The sequence below is a fragment of the Cryptotermes secundus genome, unplaced genomic scaffold, assembly GCF_002891405.2.
Source record: "Cryptotermes secundus unplaced genomic scaffold, Csec_1.0 scaffold1907, whole genome shotgun sequence".
NCBI classification, from domain to species: domain Eukaryota; kingdom Metazoa; phylum Arthropoda; class Insecta; order Blattodea; family Kalotermitidae; genus Cryptotermes; species Cryptotermes secundus.
Genome location: NW_019733348.1, coordinates 218,531 through 236,358, shown reverse-complemented (window position 1 = coordinate 236,358; position 17,828 = coordinate 218,531). Strand labels below are relative to the sequence as shown.

Below are 17,828 nucleotides of genomic sequence, written 5' to 3'. Positions count from 1 at the left end.
ATTCCACCAATTTCTCCATCATCATAATCACCCGGGGCAGGCTACAATAGGCCAATCAGTGGCCGCCGTGCCGAGTGGACCCAGTTGAAGTCCACCCCCTACTAATCGAATTTAAAAGAAAGTCTCACTGTGCACGTGAACAATCACTGGGTGATGTAACAGCTCGGCAGACTTCAAGGTCGTCATCAAAAAGAAGACAGAATGATTAATTAAATCGCATAAATCATTACATAAACACTAAAAGCAATGGCCCCAGAATGACCCTTTTGCGACGACTGAGAACACAATAACACGTGACGGGAGAACATGGGGAGAAAGCACACGAGACTGTCAGCTTGTCAGGCAATCACAAAACGAATGTATATAACCAGATATTAAACAATCATTATTACATTTACGCAGAAATAACACACGGAGAATAATGTCGAAACACATATTAGAATCAAAATAAAGTCAATTGAACATTGTGCACAATCGAAAAGGGTGATAAATTCAAGGGAGGTGACAATTTGTACCAGTAGATTTAGATTTGGTTAAACCTTGTTGAAAAGATTTAAGTCTTGATTTAAATTCAATGTGGTCATGTATTACAAGACCGTCTCTGAGGTCTAGTGGTCAGAGTTCCTGGTTACAGATCCATAAGCCCGGGTTCGATTCCTGGAGCTACCAGATTTTCTGAGAAGTAGTGTGTCTGGAAGTGGGTGCACTCAGCCTCGTGAGGATAATTGAGGAGCTACGGATGGAAACACACATACACAGGTATTTGTGTGCCCTTGAAATACATTTCTCCTTTTAATCGTGTTTAGTTAATGTCAAATTGAAGCGGAAATTCACGTTCATTGGGCGTTTGATTTATTCTGCACATTCCACTTTCTTAACACCACCCAGTCTATTGACGTCATTAAACTGTCTGTAAACAAGCTATGGAAATTTACAGCGGAGGTCCACAACTAACTAGAAGCAGTATTATTTTTTTTTGGTAGAACGTACATTCAAAAATTTCCTCAGAAGTAACCTTGTAAATATTTCCGTAGCAAAATGCAGAAGGGTAGGACCAGTTTCTTCACGCGAGCTATATACATGTAGGCTATTTGAGAACGGAAATTTCGTGTATTCTTAATTGACTGGTTACTTTATGATGCTGTGTCTATGGGTGCGGCTAGGCAGTGCCGAATGGGTAATGCTAATATGGTTACGCAGTGTATATTACTAGGTATTATCCCTGCATTTTAATGACGGTACTACGAGATACTTAACATCAAGAGACTCAAACTTCCGTTCGAGAGATGAAGAAGGAGTTGGCCAATACACCGAGACTTTCCAGTGCACTCTCCATTTGACACGAAATTAAACCCAGGATTCAAATATGACTTTTGTGGTCACGGTAATGAAACTTAAGATTATGGACGCGGGATCCCTTGATCAACTGATGCTGTGCAAGGAAACTTCTTTGCAATGCATCTATCATCATCATCATCATCATCATATTTTATGAGGTTTTTATGACTTAATCAATGTACTTTCCTTCCAGCTATCCGGAGGGACTGAGAAAAACGAATTATTATTATTATTATTATTATTATTATTATTATTATTATTAGTATTATTAACTACAATATTCTAAATAGAGCCGGGATAGGGGTCGGATTTCGAATCCCGGTAGGGTCTAGAATTTTCTGTTCTCCATGTCGTCCAGACCGGCTCTGGATTCCACCCAACCTCCTATCCAATGGGTACGGGGAGCTCTTTCCCCAGGAATAAAACGGCCGGGGAATGAAGCTGACAACTCACCTCCAGCTAGTACTGAACTCAAGAAAACATGGATCTATACACCGACTCCCTCATAGACTTTCACGGCGCAGAGTTTAATTATTTAAACACACTGACAACTTTAAATTTTACCTTATTTGTCACACCAGCAGATAATTTCTTAAATGGGCGAATGACCATCTGGTGCTCAGAGAAGAATTCGTGTATTGAAGTTTGCAATTCTTGTCTGATGGTTCGCCACAATTGCTCTTACAAAAACACTGAAGGGAAGAGATTAGTTGGGAGAAATTCGCGTAGCTGCGAGGACGAAATGAAGAAGACCTTGAAGTGTGTGGGGCAGATTCATCTGGCCCCGAATAGAGACCAAATGCGAGTGCTTGTGAACACGGTAATGAACTTTGGGGCTGAAGACTAGTAGCTCCTTCTCAAGGAGGGCTATGACCCATGAAGTTGGGTAACACACTAATTTCTTCCCTAAGTTTCATTTCATTGGCTACGGTGTGAGAAGTGAATCTAGTCCATGCACCCTTTTCCTCTTCAAATGACACGTGACAACATTCGAAGAATAACAAAGCTTAGCCTCCATTCCACGGGTTCTCCTTCGGCTAATCAGTTGCAGAACTGTTCCATTTGAACATTTTCAGGTGGAGACTACATCAGCTGCTCTAACTATAATAATTATAGAGCAGATTGGCCCTTGCACCGCGACCACAGTGATCTAGTGTGCCTTATAGAACAGGTTAGCACAGTCATAAAGCATCTCATTAGCATTCAAGTGAAATTTGAAGCCCTCACGGCTGTGATTATAAAGATTATTGTCTTCTAGGATGTAACGCCGTTTAGTCTGGCAGAAGTTTAACGACGTTTCGACATTTCTGTTATGAAGGTAGAAAGAACACATTCCACAGAAACGTTCGTCATTTTCTATCAGACTGTAAGGCGTCACATCCCAGAAAAGAATAAGTCTTCAACATTCAGGTGGAGACCTGTTGTAATAATGCATCATTCATATCACTAAACAACATAGATAAAAAAAGTAAAAGTAAAGCTAACCCTGTAACAGGCCGTGGAGGCCCATAGGTTTGTGAGATGTCGAAGCTCCCACATTTTGTAGACAATCGGCTCACAGATGGCGGTGAGGTTGTCAGTCTTATATGCAGGCCGACCACCCTTTACCTCCAGGAAGATTCCTGGTACTCATTTCTGTCAGAAGCTGAGTCGACCCCGGGGCAATAGAGCGGCTGGAAGGATCAGGTTAAATGAAACATCCAATGTCCTCATCGGGAACCGAAAGCGCGAACTTCCGGCTTGTTAGCATAGTGCCTCAACGAACTGCAGATTCATTAACTTTACTAAGCTATGTTACAGTCCCTCGTGGCTGGTGCAGTGTTCCTGCTTACGACCTGCTGCGGGATCCACGTCGGATACTCGGCCATACTGCTGCCTCAGCTGAAGGCTGGCAACAGCACGCTGCCCACAGACGACGAGCTGGGATCATGGATAGGTGAGACCTGCACCCCCTCACACCCTTCAATCATAAAATTGTCTCTTTACGTACAGGTTAGCGAGCCTTACATTACGCAGAGCAAATAACAGTCTGAAACTAAATTTATTCTACGTAATATATGACCCCTCGGTCGTCCAGCCCGTAGCCAGTTGCTATACCGACTAATCATAGTCTCACTGTAACTTCAAATCACACATGAAGTCTTCTTTGCACCGCCTAATTCCCTTTCTTTCCCTTATTCTGCGAATACCAATTCCGAAGACTCGATTCCATTCAATTTCTCTGCTCTCAAGCTTATATCCCGACAGGCTGGCGTCTCCAAGCTCGACTCTTCACCTCCGACTCGACTACTGCTCTGTACTCCTACTACTTGGTCGCGCCTTCTCACTGCGTCCTTTAATAACCTCTTAGCACGGATAACACAGAAAACACAGCATCTACTGTTGATGAGGCGTGTTTACCGCGTTGTTGCCTAGCAATAGATGTCCTATTGTCGCGCTGGTTGGCTCTCGAGGGAATACGTTCACCGAGTCGTCTCCTAGCAATGAGTATACACGTCGCAGTATTATACCCAATACATTTCTTCTGTAAGTCTTGTGGTTTTCGATGTAAATAAATAGAGGAAAGCGAAAGCATCAGAAATGTTACCCTACGCGTATTGTATAATTTCCTAATTTGTTCTTGCTTTCCTTATTTCTTTCTTTCTTTCTTTCTTTCTTCTTTTTTCTCCTCTTCTATCTTGTGGTAGATTCTTATGGCATAAGTAAAGATATATTAACTGTTATACTGTTAATTCCTTACGTCTACGCTACGAAATACGGATTTCATGTTGCCTCTGTATTACGATATGAAAATAAATAGCATGCTGACCTTGGATGTGTATCAGTTTGTTTGACTACGCTTCATGTTGAATCATTTTAAACCGAAGTGACCAATCTTTATGTACTCGTACCTTGTAAAAAATGATATGCGCCTGACGTCACAAGACCACTTTCGTCTAAAATGAAAACCTACCAACATGACAACCGTGAGTAATGACATCAGTTGGAGGACTATATCAAGACCATGCTGCTACGATTATGAAGATTTACGTGAACTGAATTAAAGATAGTAGAGAAGTGGAATGCAATTATTTTCCCAAAGCGTTCTTCACGATTTTTAATCCTTCAAAGTCAATTTACTTAGCCTAATTAGTCATAGCCACTATGGGTTGCACCCTTGTAGCTTAAATGGCTTACATTCTTAGTACACAAAACGTAAAATTTGCAACATAAAATTTCAGGGTCAATAAAAATAAAAATTATAAGTTTGTATAACATCGGTTCACACATCTACACGGCTCCACATCCCAGAATACGGCATCCTTCATAGTCATCGCCGTGAAAACCTTACAATAAAATACTGTTCATAGATCCCGATGGGGCACGAAACTAAGAATTACTGTGCTGTCGAGGGCCAGCAGCAATTTAACCGACCGACAACTCTGCGCCACTAACAGGGGAAATAATATGGTAACCCGTATTGCTCGCTCATTTCATATTAACCGATTTGCCTCTTAGTTCAGGAAATAATTTTAAAATTTATAATTGAATGAATGAATGAATGTACAGGGGTTGGGCCTTCTTGGCCCTTGCACCGCAACCACAGTGATCTATTGTATCTCCCCTTCTGATTGTCCCCTCAACAATCCTGCACTTCGAATGAAGCGCAGGATTTGTGCGTGGGGACGTCGAAATAGTCACTTGGTTCCATAAAATATTGACCCAAGTGACGTAATATTAAATAGGGTAAGGCCTCACATTCGCACAGGATATGTGTGGCTGTTTCGTTTTCTTCTTGATACCTCTCACAAGTTGGACTGTTACTTAGTCCTAGTTTGAAGAGGGGTCTTTAAGGTGACAATCTCCTGTAAGTAGTCCCAGCACCTATCGTAGCTGGTTTCTGTTTCACTTCAACAGTTCCTTCGCTCTTTTAGTAGCAGGTCCTCGTATGAGTCCCTTTGCTTGCCTGAGTCCAGTCAAGGATCCCCAGTATTTCTTGTGATTCATATTTGTCCAGCCCCTGATTGCCTTTCTGGTGACTTCTATAGAGATGCCACAGGCTGCCTCAGGTCCTATGAACGGATGTTCAGCTCCAATCTTGGCCAATCGGTCTGCTATTTCGTTTCCAGCAATATCCTCATGCCCCGGCACCCATATCAGTTTGTACCCTGTTATGTGGCAATCCCAGACCAATTTTGAGTTGATCTGGTGTTTGTCAGGCGCTTTAAGTGCAGTTTGGCTGTCAGATAGAATGTAGATGTTCCTATTTCTGTAGTTCCTATCTAGATTCTCCATAATACATGCCATAATGGCATATACTTCTGCCTGGAAAAATTATAATTGCATTCATACGTAGGACGAATCCCGCAAAAGTAGTCAATCATCAGATTTACGACGTCATCTTCGGCACTCGGAATTCTACTATCTTTGCGACAGTGGACAGTGAATATTCTCAATTAACGATAAAGATAACAGAATTTTATATTTGCTTTTTTTTTACTTTAGATATTTTAGAAGAAACATGCGAGAATCTGCGTCTGTGTGTGTGCGCGTGCACCCTGTTTTATAGTTCCCAATCGGCGACGGCGGGAACCATGAAATTACTTTTCAAGAGGTGAGCTCTACCTGAGAGGAGACAGCGTTTACAAGATTCATGTCCATAAGAGAACGGACGTGTATGATTGCAGCCAGTGTGCAGTCGATTGCAAGTCCCTTCGGAGCGCTACTGAGCGGCTTGCTGATGGACCGATGGGGCCGACGCGCTACCCTCATACTGTGCACTGTCCCCTTTACTGCCAGCTGGATCATCCTTGCCTTCGCGAGCCATCACGCCGTCATACTCACAGCAAGAGCAATGGCAGGTTTCGCATCTGGACTCACCATTGCGCCTACACAGGTATGCATTTCTCCCTTGCTGTGTTCTCATTTGTGCAATGTCTGAAGCCACAATAACCTTACATATGCCCGAATATATACACGCGTATGTACCAAATGCCTTATAAATGAGGAGGAAGGTGATCACACGTTATCAGAATTGTTAAATAACTTAAGATGGTGTGATTCATTGTGGATAAACTGGCCCTGGAGGAGGGTTTCTCCGAGTTCCTTTGGTTTTCTTTGCTTATCACCATTCTACCATTGTCACATATTCATCTGTCACCGCTTCCTGAGGTGTGTGATAACTGTAATCCAATATCACATCCTCGGGCCTTAAATCTCATCTGGAATTTGACTGGCTAGCGTAGTGGTTAAGGCACTATGTTACAAGTCGGAAGGTGGCGGGTTCAAATAACGAGGAGGTCATTGGATTTTTTTCAATTGACCTAATCCTTCCGGCCACGCTATGGCCCTGGGGTCGACTCAGCCTCTAACAGAAATGAGTACCAGGAATTCATTAAATAATTTTCCTGGGGAGTAAAGCGCGGATGGCTCGTAAGACTGACAACCTTACTGCCATCTTTGAGCCGATTGTCTAGAAAATGTGGGACCCTCAACGTCTCACAACCCTATGGGCCTTCATGGCCTGTTACAGGAATAGCTTTACTTTTTTTACTTTTTTACAGGTTAAGGAAGTGAATTTAATTGTAATGTAGGTAACAAGACGTTTCAATCAGTAATTTCCCTCAGAGCTGTGTTAATTGGAACAATTCTGTTATTTAAAATAATTTAGTCATATATTTAATCGACTTTCAATCCCTCTGTATTTGGCTCAATGATTTTACTGCCATTTCTATCCGGTATAGGATTTGGATGACAAAACTCTTTCGGAATTTTATTTAGACTTCCTGTTTTTTTATTATCAAATAAAGGATTTCCTTACTTTCAAGACGAGGATGGTACTAACAGATGCGTGTGTCTTTCTCTCGCATATAATTGTGATTGTTTTTGTGTGAGATGGAACAGGCTTTTTGCATCATTTTCTAAAGCTGCAATGCTCTTCCTGAGTATTCATCAACCTAAACAACTGTGTTCTTCGCAGAGATTTTCTTCCGCATAGACCTAAAACCCGACGGACATGGCCGGCGGCAGAGTGTGCATCCCACCCCCCACCATCCAGGATGAAAAATGTCAAAATTCAAAGGAAAAAATCTTAATACATTAAAATGACTGTTTGAGTAAAACATTCTTCTATCAAATATAGTCCCACGATTGTAGAACGATCCGTAAAATTCTTCTTAATGGTTTAAGGTTACTAATTCCTGGTTCCTCCTTTCTCCCTCCCCCCGCCCTAGAAATAAGTCATGGATATTCTCATGATAACATAAAAAATTTTACATGTCAAATTTTCGGTAAAATATATTACGTTAAAATGAAACTGACGCACAGATTTTGAAATTTTAAGAGTGACTTTCAACCAATCTCTTACAAACAGAACCGAGTCTGTTCCCTTGATAACTTGTTCGGACTGGTCTCGCAAGTATGCAGATTCTAATAACCACTAGTTAACTCCGACCAAATTTCATGTTCGAGGTTCAACAACCTAATGATATATCTTCGTGAATCAGATGGATTTCCCTTAATAAACACAGGAATAACAAAATTCTTCCTAAAACTGTAATCTGTGTTACGTTTCAGACACAAAATACTCGTAACGTCGTGTAACAGTAATCAGTGATGTATAATATCATAGTATTCAAAGTATAATGACATCAAAAACTCCATTCAAGAGAAGGGGCTGAATTTAATTAAATTTCCTTATTTATAATTCCCCATATTGATGAATAAGTGAGAAGAAATGCTTATCTTCAATAAATTGCTTCTTAGATTGAAACGAAAGACGAAGTGTCATCTAAGTACGAAAAGAGGAACATTAAAAACCGAAATGGCATTGCTTCAATGCTTAACTGCTCTGCTGTTAGACTGGGAATAAGGTTCTGAAATGAATTATACCCTGCATGTTTTGGTTTAATCATTTCATCGATTGCATTTGTGTCACTAACTTTATGAGCAGCTGATTATTAACTACGTTTTCAATTATTTCGTAGCAACTGTTATGTTAGTATGAATGCAGTATTTGGCCGCGCCATAGATCAAGCGGTTAGTCGCTGGTTTCCCACCGCGGCGGCCCGGTGTTCGATCCCGGGTCTGGTCAAGTGGGATTTGTGGTGGACAAAATGGTGCTGGGGAAGGTTTTCTCCGAGTACTTCGCTTTCCCCTGCCGATCTTCATTCCACCAATTGCTCCACAATCAACCTCACCTATCATCTGGGGCTGGTACAATAGGCCAGAAGTGGCCACAGTACAACGGACTTAGACCCACCCCACTAGTAATAAAAAAATGAATATATTTCCCATTGAAGATTCAACGGAAAGATTCATCATTTGTTATACAAATGGACATAAAGTAGCTATATAATCCCGTCATCTGAGCATGAATTTAGCGCATGCGCAGGTTCAATCCCTTGGGAAAAGTAATTGCTTTCCTACATTTATCCCTCGTCTCCAATTTATTTCTATCTCCTTCTCTCGTCTCTCCAATATACCTTCCCAATCTATTTTATTGGCCAATATACCTTCCCAATCTATTTTATTGGCCTCTCTCCTTCCTTTGCCATCGCCTTTATGTTGAAATAGTTTAGACAGATGTCGCCCAAATGCTTTTATGCGTACAGAAAGCTTCCGCACGTGTTATCAAACGACGCGTCGAAGAAACTGAAAGCAAACACCATCTGCCGGTGGGAGTAATGATGTCCTATGTGAGTGCCATATTCTATATATATGCTTTTCCATGGGTCTGCCTCTTCTGAGATCCCAAACATCACAAACAAACGTACCTGAACCAGCTGGATTCTATAATTAAGAAAGTCCGGAATTCCGTCAGCGAGACGCGGTAACAAAGGTACACTCCTCTATGTTTATTCAATGTTCAGTATTCCGCAGGAATTTAACTACGAATAAACATAGTTAATATATATGCGTACATATGTAGGCACCTCTATAATAAACTCTATAGGTACACCAGATGCTTTAAATTACATTTACTCCCGTGATTTTAGTCTGCAAGCGAACTATACCGACCGAGCGACCGCCGCTTGTCGGCGAAATTAGTGCCAACTTTTGCGGATAGAGGGTGTCGCGTAGTCAGCGCAACGAATCCCCACGACCGTTAACTTCGGTTATCTAGAACGGAGCCGCTTTTTCCTTGAAATAGTAGCTCCTCAGTTATCATCACGAGGCTGAGGGGACCCCGTTCCACACCCACTACTTCTCAGGAAATCTGGTAGCGCCGGGAATCTAACTCGGAGCTCAGGATCTGTAGCCAGGAACTCTGACCACACAGAGACTATCTTTAAATCAATTTAATTCGTATTAATTATTTCTCATATCAAACCCAGAATGAGTAAAACAATTCCTTTACAAAACACGATATTACAAGATCGGAACAGACATGAAACATTATTAAATTAAGGGACGGGGTACACGAATTTACGACGAGATTGTAGCAAGGTTAATATTTTTATGATACAGATATTCTTTTCGCCGCTCGGTAAACCGCGACTGGTACTTGGAATATCACCAACATAAAGCGACAGTATGGTACACAGAGGCTCATACACCTCAAGAATAACTTGATTGCCTTCTCTATTGTTTGTATCCTGTTGTGTATTACTACATAACCGTCAACATAACAAATTCGTAATAAATAAACCAATATTACCGTATTAGTTTTCGTTTACTATGCACATTACTACATGTTTCGATCCAGCTGGATCATCATCAGGCAATGTTCATAAAATGTACAACTCGTATTGAATTGTATTTCTAATGTGGGTCCATATTTGTGGTCATATACACAAATTTCTTTACGATTCTTGTGTTTCATTACTTTTGAATATTAGTGTTAAAATGTAAAATGTTATAACTCATTTAGAAGTTAAAAGTTAAAATTAAATTAAAATTTGATAATCTATGATGATGTGTCGTAGAGTCGGGTGGGTTTCTAGGAGTCTGTCTTCTATTTTAATTATTATGTCCCATATTACATGGCGGTTTTCCGCATGAAAGTGGTGTATGTTCTCTTTTCCTTCTACCCCTCCTTCCACCGTGAGCGACCGTGACAAATTTACTGTGTATTTTGTATTGTGTTCTGTACATGGTAACCAGTTTTCTTACTATTAGATAGCGGCTGTGTCCATATCTGTGGTTCTGTTTGTACTAACCTATGACGGTTAAATAATAGTACTATAACTTAATTGCATTTACTGTAGATATCCAAGAAGGCTAAAACAGTTGTTATTGTTGACAGTTAACAGTTGTTAACTGTAATAACAGTTCACAAAATAATCAGTAGCTGATAAAGCTGTTGTACTCCATCTTTTCAAAGATGCATCAAGACATACAATTTCATATTTTCGCTTTGATCGGGGTCGTATTTTAATGAATTGTTAAAGAAATGTTAAATCTGTCCTCGCGCTTAACTAATTAAGCACTACGCCATTAATGTGTATGAGGACTGGTATTACAGCGTATAGTCAGCTTCAAGCCTCGGCCGCTTTACCTCCGGGTAGGTACTGAATGTTGACTTGCGCGTGTTCCAGGTGCTGGTGGGTGAGATATCTGAGCCCCGAATCAGGGGCATTCTGACAGGCACAAACTTCCTGAGCCATTCTATAGGGATCCTGCTGGTCTACATTTTGGGAGCCTTCATGGAGTGGAATGTAGTGTCCGGAATCAGCGCAGTATTGCCACTGTTGTCTTTCGTGGCATTCGTCCTGCTTCCAGAAAGTCCTGTGTGGCTCGTCAGACACAACAAGATCGAGGAAGCAGAGAAAGCCTTGAGGTGGCTTCGTGGAGGGGGAATACAGGTGAGAAGATGCCAGTGGACATGTGGGCTATTGCCCCCAGACGGTGAATCACTGAAGTACGGAAAGCAGCCATAGTGGCATGATTTAGAAAGAAAGTAAAGTAAAAAAGTAAAGCTATCCCTGTAACAGGTCATGAAGGCTCATAGGACATATATAACTTATTTATTCCTGGCTCATAGGGTTGTGAGACGTTGAGGGTCCCACATTATCTAGACAGTCGGCTCAAAGATGGCGGTGAGGTTGTCAGCCTTACGCGCCGGCCGCGCTTTACTCCCCAGGAAAATTACTTAGAAAGTGCTCTGAGAAATAAGGGGTAACTGAAGCTACCCCTGTAACAGGCCGTGGAGGCTCCATAGGATTGTGAGATGTTGAGGATCCCACATTTTCTAGACAGTCGGCTCAGAGATAGCGGTAAGGTTGTCAGCCTTATGCGCCGGCCGCCCTTTACCACGAGGAACATTCATGGTATTCATTTCTGTTAGACGCTGACTCGACCCCAAGGTTATAGTGCGGTTGGAACGATTAGTTAAATTTAAAAATCCAATGACATCATCGGGATTCGAACCCGTGACCTTCCGACTTATACCACAGTAAAAAGGTAAAAGTAAAGTTATCCTTGTAATAGGCTGTGGAGGCCCATAGGGTTGTGAGACGTTGAGGGTCCCACTTTATCTAGATAATCGGCTCACAGATTGCGGTAAGGTTGTCAGTCTTACGTGCCCGGCCGCCCTTTACCCCCAAGAATATTCCTGGTACTCATTTCTGTTAGAGGCTGAGTAGATCCCAGGGCCATAGTGTGGCTGAAAGGATTAGGTAAATGGAAAAATCCACCTCATCGGGCCTCGAGCCCGTAACCTTCCGGCTTGTAGCATAGTGCCTCAACCAACTATGCTATCGCGTGCCCCCTTTGTAGCACAGTGCCTCAACCAACTACAGCTACAAAAACTAACACGTGTCCTATCTGAAATTACCACAAATTTCAAAGCATGTGTCACGCCTCAACCTTTCCTCAGTGATAACACGCTGAAAGCATGTATGATATGTTAACTTTATGTCAGAATAGCGGAGAGGTGTTTCTGTCACACGAACAAGCTTTTCTATTATTTTACACGCGCCATGCGATATGTGAGAAGTACACAACTGATGACGGATTCTATAAATAAATCTACGTACCATCAAACGATGGCCTATTTGGGACGAAAAATTTTGCAACTGAAATAATAAAAATATTTATTTGTGTGCCGGAGCAACCTCTCCTTTTACATCCGTAAATACCACAAAGAGGATGCAACATCACGCGATATAAGACTGGTGCATGTTTCTCTCGCGGTCTCTCGCCGAAACTCCAAATAAAAACTAAATTCCGAAAGTACGGGCCTAAAAGGTCAGGGCCGTGTGTGGGGTAAAGAAGAAGAATAGAATTAGATTGACACAGTTAACACCAAACTCCAATATACACATATTCTCACTCTGACAATGGATAGTCAAAATGTAAAGCATTTCACATTCTGCATTTGTTGACAAATAATCCACTATAGGATAGCCCTCCGTAGTAATCGAACAGATCTCCTGGATAAAACGGCTGTTGTGAACAGAAACATTCTTCGAATGAAGTACACGTACATAAATGAACCTATTAACATTCGTGCCGTCAAAATAGTTAAATAATAGTAGTTAGAATTAGATTCTTTAGTATTAAAATCGTAAGGAAGAGTGATTTATATCAACTTAAGAATTCTCTGCGTGGACGTTTCTCTATGGTTGAGAACCAACTAAGTGTCCAAGCATAGGTATTCACGACCGTAAATTACTGAATCTTTAAATATAATAATTTTTCGTACATAACATGTAAGTTCAATGTCAAGTCCATATTACATACAACTTAAGTCGAATGTTTTTTATTTCCTGAAAAAATGTCCTACTGTAAAAAAATGGTAACCTTAACACTAACAGCACTTAACATGTCTTTCTGAATGTTGTTTGGTGAAAGTCAGAAAACTTTACGTTTGTTAACGATAAGGCGACCGTAAAAAGTCCATATTTCAGTTCAGTTTGAGATCAATACTTGATCAACTATCATAACTATAAATTCGATAGTTCGGACGACAATAACGTACCTGAAAATATAGTACAAAAATTTGTAATGTTTTAACAGTTACAAACATGGCTATACTGCGAATTTTTGTTGATATGTACGACAACTGGCAGGTAGAAAATTCTATCCCATAAAATACTGTCACGTGTATTAGTGACTTGTAGAAGGGGTTTGAATTGGTGAATCGATTTATTGGACACATAAGTCTTAACTACAGACAATTATTAACACTCTCAAGATTACTGTGACTATAGCACATGAAGAGCGGCTGGCGCGTAAGGCTGACAACCTTACCGCCATCTTTGAGCCGATTGTCTAGATAATGTGGGACCCTAAACGTCTCACAACCCTATGGGCCTTCACGGCCTGTTACAGGGATAGCTTCACTTTACTTTCTATAGCACATAAAGTCTTCAATGTCTGTTAAGACTTCACAGCTGAATCATCGCAACTCTTTCCATGACGGCTTCGTGTTCTCGACTCGAGGCTTTTCAACTGGGACTGACTCACACATAGATCGTTTCAGTCTTGAGTCTTATGTTACGACCGACGGTCAGTTAACCTGTCTGTCTTGGAATGAAACACCCATTTGGGGCTTACGACCAGACGTTTATTACTGTAAGACAGTTGTGGGTTTGTTGATTGGGGCGTTCTCTCTGACGAGTGGCCGGGTCTGTAGTTTACAATTGCTGTTGGCCTTCCCCAGGGCCGTTATTCTCGGGTCCGATTCCAGTGGGCCTCGCGACCTTATTTTACTGTCTCAAATTCGAGACTTCCTTTTCGTCGCCTCCTACGGCTCCCAGGCCTACGGTGGAAGTATTCGACCCGCTTCCCCTATTACTGCGTTGTGCTGGCTACGCCTGCAATGCCGTGGTAAACAAATCCGCTGCCCAGCAACGGACCTGTATTTGTTGACAGCGTAACACTAGGAAAGTGTTTAGCCAAACGTTACCTAGCAATGGCCGTATTCTCTGACCTCACTGTTCCGGCTTTCAGGCGTCATGTCACAATATGCAATACAGTGCATCAGGCAGCTGGAAAGTTTTAATGGTAAGCAAACAAAGTAAACTGACTCCAGAAATTCTGGTCTCGTTTAGTGAAAATGTTAGCTAATAAACCATTTGCTAAATATCAAATCAACCTATAATACCGTATTTACGCATGTATAGGCCGCACATTTTTTGCCAAAAATTCAAGAGGAAAACTGGGGTGCGGCTTATATTCGAAATATTCGAAATCACACTTCATTTAAAAAAAATTATATTCATAATTAGTAATACAGGGTGTAATACTCCTGAAATAATATTCCAAGAAAATTATTTTTTCTATAATTTCTGTCTGAAAATTGTGCTGCGGCCTATACACGCACGCGGCCTATACATGCGTAAATACGGTAATATAACTGAATCAGTTAGTTGGAAAAGTGAATATGTCAACGTTTCATGTCCTGGAGGTACCTGGGAAGCTGACATTTCACTATACTATTTCATTTGTAAAGCAATATTAGAATTCGATTACAATGTGATGGCATAAACCTGCGCGAAAGAGGGGAAGTGAAGGGGAAACAGAACAGCCCAGTGAACAAGCCAGTTACGAGTCACTCCATTGCAGAAACCAGCTGCAAGCAGCGAATTTAACTGCCTACCCTTTGTATCGAAAGTCTGAATACTGTAGTCCGTATAGCGATCAGCTGCGGGCTGAACGATCGAAGGGTCGGAGTTCGAGTCCCGGTAAGGTCAAGAATTTTCTCTTCTCCACGTTGTCCAGACCGGCTGTGGGGTCCACCAAATCTCCTATCCAATGGGTACCGGGGGCTCTTTCCTCGCCGTTAAAGCGGCAGGGGCGTGAAGCTGACCACTCACCTTCAGATAATGCAGAGGTCCAGAAAATATGGATCTATACGTCCACTACCCTGTACTCCTTCATGGCGTAATGCCTAATGATTTAAGCACAGAGACAGTTCGCTTTACTTACACCTTGTATCTGGTATAAGAGAATATGGACCCGTCCGTTCCGCCAATAGACGAAAATTATCATCTACACATGTACCATCACATTGTAATCGAGTTCTAACAGCGATCTTTCATGAGAAAAAATAAATCTAATATAATTGTAACAGCTCTTCTCAACTCAGTAATATTTAACTGGCTGTGTTGATAGGCAAAACGTGAGCTGCAGCAGCTGGTATCAAGATACCGACCAGAGAAAGTGGAAGGTCTGATGAAGAATGGCGGAGAACTTACAACCAAATCCATCAGCAGCTGCTGTCAGGACCTCTCTAAACCTCACAACCTCAAGCCAGTCATCATCGTCAGTCTCTTCTACTTGATTCAGGTCATTTCTGGGACATATCTCGTAATATTCTACGCTGTCGATATAATCACACAAGCGGGGAAAAGCGAAGGCTTGGGACTTGATAGGTTCCTGGCCGCAGTTCTCACCGGTGCAGCCAGAGTGTTCTTCGCGATTGTCATGTGCTTCCTGCTCATGTGTATGGGACGCCGACCACTTTTAATACTAGCAGGATTGCTGCAGACGCTGTCAGCCTTTTCTGCTGGTACCTTCTTATACCTGAAGAACAGGATCAATATTACAGACTACGAATTTCCTGCGTGTAAACCGGTTATTATTGCAAGTATACTGGTTTATGTAGCCTCAAATACATGTGGTTACTTCTCTATGCCAGGAATTGCAATGGGAGAACTCCTACCAGCTAAAATCCGAGGTTCTGTTGGAGGATACATCCTCGCCGGTACATATCTGGGATTTTTTGTTACCACTAAGATCTTTCCATGGCTTTGTGACTTACTGGAGGTACACGGTGTGTTTGGTCTTTTTGGTGTTACAACAGCAGTTGGAACTTTTATCATGTATCTTTTCTTGCCTGAAAGCAATGGAAAATCTCTCTTACAAATAGAAAATTATTTTTGGCAACCAAATTTCTTCTGGGTGGGAAGAAAAATGGTATTATCACGCAGAGAAACTAAATCGGAAGATTATGAAATGCAAGTTAGAAGATGAAGGATTGCGAAACGCTTGTTATGAACCAAGCCAGGAATATTTCAGTCCAGAGAATACCGCATTCTAGTGCGCTCCTTACACAATACATAGAATTACGTGCTTTATAAATGGCGGTGGTTTTTATATTGACTTCGGAATATGAGTTTTAATGACTCGAGTGTAAGATGTTACATATACGTAGGAAAGTAAAAAAATTATTCGCACTCTTGTTTTCCCAATTTATATACACAAAAGTGGGGGTTGAACAAGTATGTCATTTTTCTAAATAGCTCCTTCTTTCCGATGCACTTGGTCCAGCGGTCCAAAAGCTTGCGTATTCCCTCCAAGCAGAGGGGTTTCTGTTGGTCGCGCAACCATTTATGCACCGCTTCTTTGTCCGTAGAAAATCAACGACCCCGTAAAGCATCTTTGAGCGGTCCAAAGAGATGATAGTCGGAAGGGGCGAGATCTGGGTGTTCCAGCACCTCGAAACCCAAATGATTAACGGTTTTAACGGTCTGGGCGGCTATGTGTGGGTGTGCATTGCCATGCAACAACAACACTTTCTTCAACAATAGACCTCGGGGTGTGGTACGAATTGCTGGCTTCAGATTGTTGGCCAACAAATCACTGTATCTTGAACTGTTGATCGTACACTCTTTTTCCACGTAGTCTTCCAGTGTAGGCCCTTTTGGGTCCAAAAAACAGTTAGCATCACCTTTCCCGTGGAAGATTGAGTCTCGAATTTCTTTTTCGTTGGCGATCCCATGTGTTTCCATGCCATACTCTGGCTTTTGGATTCTGGCTCATAGTGATGGACCCACGTTTCGTCTCCTGTGAATATTCTGGTCAAAAATTCTTTGCCTTCAATATCGTAGCAGTTGAGTAAGCATTGGCATATCTCAACACGCTTGTGCTCTGCGGTGAGCTCTCTTGGCACCCATCTCGTACAGACTTTATGGAAGCCGAGCTCGTCGTGAATGATTTGCTAGGCAGAACCATGACTAATCTGCAGGGAACAGGCTACTTCATCGATGTAACTTGCCGGTTCGCCAGTACCATCTCTCGAGCTTGCTGAATCTTCTCGTCAGTGGTGGAGGTTGACGGGCGTCACGCTTGTCCGGCCACTTTTAAACTTCCCGAGCCACTCATACACACTTCTACGCGGTAGAGCACTGTCCCCTATTGTAAAGCCTCCGATGAGTTTCAGCCCCTGACACACCTTCCGACCAGAAAAATCGGATCACTGCTCTTTGTTCCTCCTTGGTGCACACTGCTAGTGGAGCGGCCATGTTTACACTGTCACAGCATCAAGAAAAATGACGCGATCAAGGTCAAACTTCGATCACGTGACCACAGTAGTACCAGCTCTAAGCCTGCATGCGCAGAAGGCAGTGTGACAAATCTAAAGATGTGTTATGTCGAAAGTGCGGATAATTTCTTACTTTCCATCCTAAATACCGCAATGAATGACTGTTTCATGTGTCAGACAAGTAAATTCATCAGTTTCCTTTCGAGCAACCAAAAAGACAACTGGTATGATCTTTGGCAATACCGTGTGCATTTAAAGCACTTAAGCTTGTGTATAATCATGTATTTTTTTAATATTA

The 17,828-nt window shown here is 41.8% G+C and overlaps 1 protein-coding gene across 1 annotated transcript in view; it reads left to right on the top strand.

Annotated features, from left to right (window-relative positions):
• Window positions 1-17,828, top strand: part of LOC111868128 — a 69,252-nt gene that overhangs the window by 20,663 nt on the left and 30,761 nt on the right. Inside the window, exons 3-6 of the mRNA XM_023858535.2 lie at window positions 3,139-3,274; window positions 6,006-6,214; window positions 10,857-11,123; window positions 15,379-16,235. Coding sequence (XP_023714303.1) covers window positions 3,139-3,274; window positions 6,006-6,214; window positions 10,857-11,123; window positions 15,379-16,235 — 1,469 coding nt within the window. The remainder of the gene's footprint in view (window positions 1-3,138; window positions 3,275-6,005; window positions 6,215-10,856; window positions 11,124-15,378; window positions 16,236-17,828) is intronic.